This window comes from Lepisosteus oculatus, chromosome 21, assembly GCF_040954835.1.
Source record: "Lepisosteus oculatus isolate fLepOcu1 chromosome 21, fLepOcu1.hap2, whole genome shotgun sequence".
Taxonomy (NCBI): Eukaryota; Metazoa; Chordata; class Actinopteri; order Semionotiformes; family Lepisosteidae; genus Lepisosteus; species Lepisosteus oculatus.
The window spans coordinates 15,893,762-15,905,096 of NC_090716.1; the positions used below are offsets into that span (position 1 = coordinate 15,893,762).

The window sequence follows — 11,335 nt, forward strand, 5'->3', positions numbered from 1 at the left end:
AAGAAGGCTCCACAGCCAAAACGTTGTGTTTTCTTTCTTCTCTTTTCAGCATGGAATAAACCTACAGTATTACTTTTTCCTATATTATTTAAATTCTGACATTATGTTTGATTTTAGTTGGGATTTACTGGGTTATCTGGACAGAGGAGACAAAAATATTTGGAAAGATGTCCTTTCCCAGTTTCTGGAAAGGGAATTGGATTAGAAATTATCTCATTTGACTTTTTTTTGTCTTCAGCAGAAAAAAAGAGATACAGTGCAATCTTGTCTTTTTTGCATTAGGTCAATGATTCATTGCAATATGCTATTAAGCGTTAAGCATATTAATTGCTATTTCACTGCAATCTGCCTTTAATGACTAAGAATATAATGCTTCACGCTACTCTAAATATATAAAGACAAAGATTCAGATTTTTTTTTAAATTCAACCAAAATGTTAACAGCATATTCCAAATATCTTATTGATTACTTTAAGTTTTACTGATTCTTTTTATCTAAATTAGTTGACATTTATCTTGGTTTTGACATTAGCCAGTGGTGAGTGATTTTCATGGAGATAAAAGTTTAAAAAAAAAACAAATCACAATATAAACATTAAAAAATAATATTTTTATATTTACAAACTAAGCGATTAAACTAAGAAACAAAATTATATAAAACAGTAAACATTATTAAATGTTTAAAATTAAAAATAACTCATTGAAAGTTCAATTGAGATTAATATTGTGCACAATATTGCTGTGAGGTAAACTGGTTAGTTTGTATATTTTAATGGTTTTGTAAGAAGCAAGGTAAAAATTAAGCCTTTGCTGAACTTTCTGTGAATCTTGCAAAATAAATCTAGTTTTCTTACCCTATCAAGTGTATTTTCCATATCACCAAAATATTGACTCCTGCCCACAAAAGTCACATACATATACAGTGCAGCCTGTTCTAGTGCTACAATATGCAATTAGTCCTGTTATTATTCTAAAGTTTTATAATAATTATATTTACTAATATTGTTGGTCTCCCAATGTGAGGTAGAATATTTTCATCTCCATAAATTACATTTATCTCCAGTTTTCTGATTGAAACTGAAACCTTCAAAAGTCTCTCCTACACCAACAACAAAAATGTCTTTTAAAATGAAGCAATTAACAGTATATTCTCATAAGCAGAGCATTAGTGGAATGGATTGTGCACATTTTTTGTTAGTTTTAAAGTCATGAAATGCTCCAATTTTAGTGTTGTCTCCACGGAGCGCTGAACAAAGTACTTTAATAAAAATATGTGATTCAAAATAGATATACTGTACTGTAGATTATGTACAGTATATAAATATAATTCTCACTACTAATAATTCCTTGAGACTCTCAAATAAAATAACACTTTTGCCTCACAAAAACAATATACTTCCTAAATCCTCAAAGCCACATAAGCATATAGTAATTTGCAGATCTTTGTTAAAAAGTGATATGCTTCTTTCTCTTCTCTTATGACCGAACTGTCTGCTGTAGCATGACATAGGCCTTAAAGAAAGTCTTTTACTTCCTCCCTTCCATCACTCAGCCCGAACTAAATCATATAAGTGGCCGAATTCAAGCCATTCGGCTGTCGCAGCTAATTTAAAGACTGTTTTCCTCGGTCTTCCTGGCCAACAGCCTTAGTTCTAAACAAGAACCAGTTTTCAGGAAAACAACAGCACTGCCTTGGCTTGCTCAAAATTCAATTGAGTCCATGACATCGATATCTTCGTCTTGGGTCTCCACTGGATTGATGGTGGCTTCCAGTGCTTTGGCTGAATTCTTGTGCGCCTCCATGAACTTCTGGAGGTATTTGGAAGTATAGAGCCAGTGGTGTTTGAGAATATCTTCCAACTCGTAGCTTTTGGACTGCCTGGCATTCATCTTGCGGAATCTGCGGAAGAGCTTGTTCCCGGACTCGTTCCCTTCGCTTGCCCAAGCCCCGATAGACCCGTCTCTCTCGATGATCTCAGGCACGTGGGCGAGGGTCTTGTGGAGGTAGTTGGTGATTTTTCCATCGTAGCGGTACTTGAAGGTGGTAGACAGGAGCTCAGCAAAGCGCTGGGAGTTGAAGCTGTAACGACAGAGCAGGTCAGGACACTCTTTGGCAGGACAGGTGGAGCGCCAAACAGGCTTCATCTGCAGGTAGAGATGCATGAGCTCCCTGAGGGCCTCCTGCCGCTCCTTGGAGGGCACCAACTCGCACACTGCCTCCACTGTCTCTCTGGTCATCAGCTTTCGTGAAAAGTTGCCGTTCATTCTCATGACTGGCTTGAGGTTCATTTTCTTTCTCAGCTGTTTGTCAAGAGCAGATTGCCACCGTTTCCTCTCCTCCTTGGTGGGGCTGCTGTTCAGGTGGACTTCTCCGATTTCATCTTGGAATATTTTGTAGAACTCAGTGGCATTCCCGATGTCGCAGTGCAATGCGTCGATGCATGCCTGGGTCTCCATAAAGGGTTTTGCCGAGATTCCTTTGACCCGATCGCGCAGGTCATCTGCAGACTCTGAGTAGGGGTTGGTTCTCCAGATCTCATACCTCTCCAGGTTCTCCTCATGGCTCCTAGTTATTGCATGGAGCACCTTGTTCTTGGAAGCTTCTGCCCTTGTCGAATCACAGAGGGTGCAGATGTAAGTTGAGCCAGATGCCTCAAGTCCTTCTACGTCCCTAACCAGTTTTTCATCATACCCTGTTCCCCTAAAAATAAATCGAAAGGACCTCAGGAGACCTCCGATGGAAAGGATTAGACGGCTTTCTTTCATGTCTTCCCGTTCGGCCATCACAGGCCCCAGGATAGCGGTTAGTGTTTCATGGTCAGATTCATCTGCAAACATCAGGCACAGGGGTTTGCAGCAGAGCTCAGAGTTTGGTTTCAGCTCATGGAAGACTTTCACATTTTCCCCTTCTTCATTCCGAGCCAAAATGGACATAATGGTGAAGGAGAAGCGGACGGCTTTCTCAGGAACTGCTGGGCCACTCCCGTGTTTCTCACTGACATCTCCCATGCCATCACAGGACTCCTTGACCACAACAGTGAAGCCCTCAGTGGAGCTATCATCCAACCCCTGTTCCTTCATGCCCTCCAGAATGTCCTCTTCCAAGTCTTTCAAAGCTGCAACAAGAGCCACATCGTAGCGAAACCTCCGAGTGATGGTGTCCATCTGTTGGTCATCCACAGAAGGCGTCCAGCCCGAAAGCCCATCTATTATCCCGACATCTGTGCTGGTGGAGACGTTCTTCAGTGCTGGCTGCCACTCAAAGTGGTGGTATCCTGGGAGCAGGGCTTTCTCTGCATTACGGAGGGTGTGCAAAGGCTGGAAGATCTGCCTCCCGCTGGTTGCTTTGACAGTGCGGTACATCTTGTGATACTGGCTACAGCTCAGGAAGGTGTTGACTCGGATGGCAAGGCAAACAGCAGGATGTAGCCCATATCCTCTTCCTGAAAATACAAGAAATTGCTCTGTCAAATGAATCAAATTTAACCACTACATAAACATTGCCACAACTAAAACCTATGTGTTTGGTTAAGATAATATACTGTTACTGTAGCTCATTTTGTATTCATATTGAATAAACTTACATTTTCACCTGCCCTCTGATTATAATTATTTGCACTGGCTGTAAGATTATTTATGTATATAAAGTAACAGTACATTGTTTTTTACATTTTTAAGGTGTCCTGCAATGACAATCATTCCCCAAGGCATTATTTTTAATGCTAAATTAAACACATAATGCATTTTTGTTTTGAATGGAAGCATTCAACAGAGAAATTAAAAAGATATCCAAACCACTCCAATAAGAGAATGAGTGGTAAAACACATTCATGGATAAATATATTGCAATCTTGACTTCCAAGAGAGTCTGATCACAGAGAAAAAGCTTTTAAAACGACCTAACTGTAGATGTAGATGTAGATTTTAGTTCCATAATAAGTGATTTTCTTGTGTTAAATGTTTAGTAATAAAAGTAATTAATAACAATAAAAGGATTAGATTAATCTTGTGGTTTGAGATGAAAATAAAGGCCATCTGGTTTTATTCAGAGATGGACTATGGTTAAAGTGAATTATGTGTGCTTATGGTATTTTTATCTGCACATATTCATTGCATATGAGTAAGAGAACAATTTTCCTGCCTTTCATTTAGCTTGAAATTATATGAATAAAAATAGCCTCTGGTTACAATTTATTTCTCAGCAGGAATTCAACAGCAGCCCTCAGAGACATACGCTGCATTATATTCAGTTAAATAACTCTTACTGAATTTCTTCATCAATTAATCCTTCAATTATAATTTTTACAAATTTTAGATCAGAGATCGTAACAACAGTGACCTTGCATCATGGCCTCCAGCTCGTCCGCCTGTCGGTGCTCATTGCCTGCTCTCAGGGCCAGCAAAAAGAGGGTGAGACAGACGGACTTGATGTCTCCCCCTTCTTCCTTCTCTGCAAACACCTTCACCTGGTGCTTCAGCCCCCTCAGTCGGTGCTTCTGGGCTCTGCGGGTCAGTGAGAGCAGGTGCTGACGTGGTCTCCCTCCTTTATTCACCGGCAAGTAATTGTCGTTGCTTTGGCCTTCTTGGTGGCTCAGGGTATGCGCCCCATAGTCCTCTAACCGCACATGCTCGTCACAGTCCTGCGCCGGGCACCTGATCACGAGGGAGTGGAGAATGACCATAAAAGCTTTAGCTGGAGTGACCAGGTCAGATGGGATGCAGGGCTGCCTGCAGGCAGGGCAATGGGTTCCAAGAGCACGAATGTACTTCAGGATGCACAATCGGCAGAAGAGGTGCTTGCATGATGACTGGACAGGGTCAGCAAGCAGGTGATCACACACTTGGCAGCTGACGGAACGGACGAAATCAGCTGGGTAGTCCCCAAGAAGGAGATTAGTGCTGAGGTGGATGTTTTTGCAGCCTGTGATCTTTTTGACCCATAAGCTTCTTTGAGCATGAGGTTTGGCCCACACCTTGCCGTTGCCCAGACTTTTGGGTTTCCGGCCCCTGACACCTCGTTCATGAAGGTCTAACCTGGTCCTCTTGGCTATGTGGGAGCTGGGAGCCTTGTACTTCCTTTTGAGAGACACGCCTGTCTGGGAGCAGAGCCTGCAGTATGCTGAATGCGGTTTCCACTGGGGAACTCGAGTGTTAGAGAAGCAGCAGAAGCCTCCCCCTCGCATAGCCACCTTCCAGCAGCGGTGGCAGAAGAAGGTGGGGTGAACTGTTTCTAGGTCACTTGTCACGTCCACCTTGAAGACTTTCAGAATGACCTCCGGCCAGCCTCGGGCCTTGCACCCCATCTTCCTTAGCGCATCTCGGCTCGTGTCATCCAAAGGGCCCTGGACCTCATGCTCTAGGTTGGTCTTGCCTCTTTTCAGAGCCCCACCACAGAGCCTGCAGAGAGACACCAGTCGCGCCATGTGGGTTTCTATCTCCACAATCTTCAGATCCACTCGACTGTTCTCCACAGTCTCCTTGGTCTTTGCTCCCAAGCAGAGCTTCATGACACCCATTGAGGGACTTTTAACCCCCATCATTTCTTCATCTTTTGAAGGTTCTGATAAAATAATATGGGCAGTTTGGGTCTCTTGTTCCCGGGGAAGTGGAGCCTTCTCAATGGACTTGATACGGAACAGCTTGAACTTCCAGTCGGAGAACTTGGAATAGGGATGCTGGATCTCATCTGGCATCGAGCGCCAAGGGGTTTCTGCCAGTGGCACTGCCATACTTGCAATTGTTCAGTTCCTACAGGAAGAAAACAAGAAAAGCCATGTAAATATTATAGAATGTTTTATATTTCTACATCTATAAAAACTAGCTCATTTATAATTTAGAATACTGTAACTTCTCTAAACTTTCTCTCATAATCATGACAAAAAACTTCAATGTGCCTCAATGAAATATAATGCACACTTTTGCAAACTGTTCAAATTCAGTGTCAGTGTGTCAGTCATGTTCAATACCACAGTACAAATCAACACCCAAAAGTTATAGACTCTTAGATTCTGTCTGTATGAGTGAAACTTCCATGAAGGTTTTAATTTTCAGTGTTATTAAAGGTTTATGTTTCCATGGTAACTCACTAGACTTTCGTCTTTTGCATTACACCATACAATCATAACTAGACTGAATATTGTTCAGAAATGATAAGTTTCATAAAAAAAGCTCAGCACTCAGCAACATAGGACCCTACACAGCTTGAGTTTAATTACATGAAATTTTAAAATTTTGTATTTCTGCAATTATGCCATGCTCATGTGTATTGTGAACCTTATTTGTGCTAAGTTATTGACACCTTTAGTTTCAATATGAAAGACTGTGTGAAGGTTCAAAGAAAGCAGAGTGTTTCAAAGACGTGGTTCACCTCTTTGCAAGAGGATCTTGGAACTGACAGCAACTATTTTAGTTTAAAATAAGTTCAGCATGTAGCAGTAATATGGACTAACATAACATAACTTTATTAGCCCTATACAATTTCTTGCATTAGGAATTTGTGTTTTCGCATACCCCAGCTTGCTCTCCATGAGACACAGACACACAGGCAGGGAGAGAAGCTGGGGGTCAGAGCACAGGGTCAGCCATTGTACAGCGCCCCTGGAGCAGTTGGGGTTAAGGGCCTTGCTCAGGGGGCCAACAGAGTAGGATTCCTTTGCTGGCTGCGGGACTTGAACTGGCAACCTTCCACCCACAGGCGCAGATCCTTAGACACAGAGCAACCACTCTGCTGAAGATGTGTGGAAGATATACTGTAGGTCAAGATGTGGACAAGAAACAAGCCTAGATGTGTGCGAGACAGAGGTGTAGAATAATATTTGTACATCTAAGTAATGCATCCAGTTTTTTTACAATCTGAAACTGTTTCAAAGTCATCATTATGTAGAGATACTGTATACATCATGACAGATCCCAGCTTTCTGCTGCACTTTCTTCATTAGCTCAAGGCAGTATATTATTTGAGAATTCTGGAATCTGAAGCAACTGTCTCAGGCTGACTGCATAACACGCTTAAATCTTTGAATACCCTCAATCATTATTCATCAATGTTCAGCAAAAAAAAGCACACCGAAGTAAACTAAACATTCACTGAAAGTTTAGTGGTAAAGCCATTGTGTACATCAATAACATTGTCATCTGTTCTCCTTCTAAAGAAGACTATCAAAGTGTTTGCAAACTTTCTCGTAGTTTTTTAAGGATCTAAAATCAAGCATTCCATATTATTTGTAGCACATTAAATCTGTTTCATAGTTGCAATTAAATCTAAGTGGAACACCTGTTTCCCTTAATATCAATGACACACTATAGTATTTGATTCCTTAGAGACAGGCATTGGCTGACAAACCATTTCACAATAAAAGAAATCAATTTTTGAGACATTAGTCTAAAATGTGTCATGTGGATAACCAAACACTTCTCTTTTCACTGACATGTTTATACAGTGACACATCATATAAATGCATCATTTATATTTTATTAATACTTTTTTCCATATTTAAATTCATTTTGAATAAAGAATGTGTACGGTTTTACTTATTAAATATATACATATATTTATTTTATATAGTACATGGTGGTAGTAAGGAGTCTGTACTTTATAATATTTAGTAATCAATAATATGTTACACCCTTTTTAATATTAACCTTATTTTATTATTAACATGTATTATTGTTTTATTGTTGTACCTGCACCCTCAATAAGGTTTAGCACACCTTGGCTCTGCTCTGGCTATAATTGTGCATTTTACAAGTTAATGAGTTGTAGATCCTTTGTACATAAAACACACAGAAAATTCACAGCTCTCATTGTTAACCCTTCCAGTGCTTGGTCAAGACACTTTACTTAACAAATAACCCTATTTCCCTGGACAGATTATACTCCTCCAGAGCAATCACTACATAATTTTTGTGACGTTTTTTGTTTAAGGTGTAAAAGCAGTATTTACATATACTGTAGGAATGGAAAGTCTTTGATTAAACAAAGGAGAAAGGAGAACAAATGAATCAGGTAATTCTTTGTGCATTGTAAAACACTTGCACACATTGTTGACACAAAACCGAAAACATCTGCAGTTGAATTAGAATTCCTCTGCTGGTGAATAAAGAGCTGAGTTGATTTTCCTTGCCTAGGCTGAGAACACTTTGATACCACCAGAAAGTGTCTCTCCTTCAGAGTGTTGCACTGTCAGTGCCAGATTCAGTTTGATAAAACATCTAGTGTTAATCAACTTATGTAAGACTGTCAGTTACCAAGCATCTCAATCCACCACTTCTTGATTGAAACTGATACCTTGGAATCTCTTTCAAGAAACAGCTGTAAGAGATCCTTGGATTAAAATGTTAATATTAATCCAGTTGCCTCAGATGGCCTAATGGTCCAATGTATTTAGTTGTAATGTAATTTATTTAGCTCTGAAACAGTATTAAGGAGGGGTCATCTACAAGGAAGAACTCTACAGTAGTAAAGATTCAATAATTTTAATGAAAATTACAAATGCTTACCATTATCTTGGTTTTCCCACAGTATGTTCATAATGGCGTTCGACTGTCACTCTTCTGATCAGTTTGAATAGATATTCTGCTTAGCCCAGAGGACAATAACTCAAGTCTCCATACAGTGTGTACCACTCTTTATTAAAAACAAACCAGTTCTGCTCTCTCTTACCTTGTTTTTGTTTCTGCAAAGAAAGTTTGCATCTGTTGTCAGTGCTGGTTCTGCATGAGAACACAGAGCCACGAAGAAGCTGTGGTGTATCTCTTGCTGTCTCTGTAGATTGGGACCAGGGTGTCACAGTAGACACAGACATCTCCTTCCTCATATTTATACTTCCAGAGGACCTCAAGGACCTCTGTCTCCAACAGCCAGGAGCAGGCACCTGATCATGTGCAAGAGATGAGAGTGCAGATAACTCCTCCAACCATCAGCTGCTGTCTTTGTGTCGGTTTAACTTGGTGGTGGGGTAAAAGTTTGGTTCACCCCAAACAGGTGTTTCAAAACGAAGATGTCTGTCCGCTGAGGCTACCCCTTTCTGAAGCTGTGGGTGAAACAGGAATGTTAGTATTAGGAGCAGAAAAAATATTGAAACATGTTTTACTTGAAAACACTGCAATTAATGGTACAGTTAAAGAAAAAGTTCCTGGTATCCAAACAGCTTTACTTTATTGAGAGGTTCTCACACAACGTGAACACTAGGAAGTCTATTGTAAGTTGGAAGTACTGTATGTACACCTGATGTTTGTTCCCAAATTCAACATTTACTCGTCCACAAATTTCTTTTCTTGCTTCACTGATCTCAGCAGGTTAGTCAAGATAAAGAATTGTGGTGTCAAAGCAGCAATTTATACAATTAGTCCTAGCACCAGAATTAGCCTGTAGCGCTGCCAGAGGCAAGCACAGACCCAGGCAGACGCAAGCAGAGCAGCAACTGGTGACTTGGGTACCATGCAGGGCCTGATGCAGCCGCTCCTTCAGAAGATGGTATTTATCCTCTAGGTGTGGAAATGATGTCTCTGTTCATTGATCATTTAAAGCATCAATAGGCATGTAGTGCCCATGGATGGTTCCCAACAGGCTACTATGGTGCATCAGAATTAAGATTGCAGACCCCTTTCCCAGCATGTTGGATTGTAATCAAGTAACGAGCCTATAAGTCTAGTCAATCTGAATTAAAATACCTCAACTAGCAAACACATTAGAATACAGACCATCTAAAGCATGGAGCATTGCAAAAGCTACTGTAAATAGACAGTTCACCCCATTTCCGAAATCACCTGAAGAGCCCAGCACTGGGTTATCTTTGTCTGTCTACACATGAACGGTAATCTCTTTTACATTTCTGAACCCTGTAAAAGTAAAACAAAGAGGATAATAGATTTCGAGTAACAAAATTCCAGACAACATCTAATCAGAGGTCAATAAGTCAACAAATACACACATTTTTGTTCATTGTTGCATTTTGTTATGGATATTTGACGACAATTATTGATAGGACTTGTTGATAGGATTGCTTTCAGTCACCAATCTGGACTCTGCAAATGACATTATAAAGGAACATAGCAGTCACAGCACTGAACAGGATCAACCAGTAAACAGCAAGAAAATTCCAATAACGGGAAAATCCAGAACAGAATAACTGGACACAAATCTTAGCTTAAAGTGCTAACAAGCTGGTATCCATGTAAACCATCCAGAATTACAAGCACTTCTGGGTGTAAAGGCAGTCGGTCCAGGCTTCCATAGTTCAGGACCCTATGCAGACGGTGTAATCCAGAAGTAAGTGGAGAAGGACAACAGGGAGGAGATGCACAGAAAAAAACAGGACGGGTTGACAGACAGGGTGGCGTGACAACAGTGATCTGGTGCTCGGGGGGCATGGTGCAGGCAGACAAGTCCAAACAGTCCAAGGGGGAAATCTGGGGCACAGTCCAGGGTCCAGGAACCAGGGGATCCAGTCACGACAAACAAGGTTAAAATCCTAAACGGGATCCGGTAAAGGAGGAGGGAGTAAAAACAAGGTGACAAAGCCAGGTGCTCTGAGCCCTGGACTCAGACGATAAGGATGCTGTGATGAAGCCTATGCCATCGGGTCTGTCCTGGATGTCTCCTGGTTTCCGGACGTCCATCTTCCAATGCTGAGCCAGGAACAGAGGGAGCGCCAGGCTTAAATAATGATGGACAAACAGGGGACAGGTGCACGTAATCAACTAAAATACGAAAGGTCCTGAGCGCCCTTAAGAGGAGGAATGACAATCGTGACACTGGGCCTGCAGTTTGGATGATATCTCTAACCATCTGTAGTGAAAGACATACAGTAAGAATGAAAGGTAGAAAATGTTAATTTCTACTGAAAGATTGATCTAAGCTTTGTTTTAATGAAGAAACAGGGAGCTCTGCTAGAATGAACACTGAGAATAAGTCAAGATTTAAAAAAAATGGTATTTGTTGTCCAAGGGGTGCTTTGCTGGGATTTTGCGAATGCATAATTTACAGGTACCACTGCTACTTTCACAGTTGAGCAGAAGCTTATTTGCTCAAAAGTTCTGGTATTATCTACAGTAACTGACTTTCTGCTGGAGGTACAGAATGCTGGAAGCTGCAGGTGTCTAATCTGTTATAAGACTTACCCTGGAGACATGCTGATTCTCTCAAATTTACTTGTTATTGATAAACTAATGGCAGTTGTGGATGTTGGGAACTGACATATAAACCATCTGGCATATTGTGTTTTTCAATGCCAACATAATGAGTTTTTTGCACCACATGTTTTTTTTTTAAATCCATCGTTAGAATAATATTTACCAAAATCACTCAGGACTACAGCTTCCAAATCACACACCAT

The 11,335-nt window shown here is 40.7% G+C and overlaps 1 protein-coding gene across 1 annotated transcript; it reads right to left on the bottom strand.

Moving 5' to 3' along the window:
* Nucleotides 1–820: 820 nt before the first annotated feature.
* Nucleotides 821–8,896, bottom strand: rag1 (recombination activating 1). The gene is made up of 3 exons (XM_006642443.3): nucleotides 8,662–8,896; nucleotides 4,339–5,747; nucleotides 821–3,442 (listed from the first exon to the last, which is right to left on the bottom strand). Exons 2-3 carry the CDS (start codon nucleotides 5,726–5,728, stop codon nucleotides 1,701–1,703), a joined length of 3,132 nt encoding a protein of 1,043 aa, XP_006642506.2. The 5' UTR covers nucleotides 5,729–5,747; nucleotides 8,662–8,896; the 3' UTR covers nucleotides 821–1,700.
* Nucleotides 8,897–11,335: the final 2,439 nt, after the last annotated feature.

Excerpts from the sequence above, each read along its gene's own strand:
- rag1 (XM_006642443.3), bottom strand. The coding sequence starts at position 5,728 with ATGGCAGTGCCACTGGCAGAAACCCCTTGGCGCTCGATGCCAGATGAG. Across the intron at positions 3,443-4,338 it reads GCTGGAGGCCATGATGCAAG|GAAGAGGATATGGGCTACAT; the intron begins GTCACTGTTGTT and ends TTGTATTTTCAG.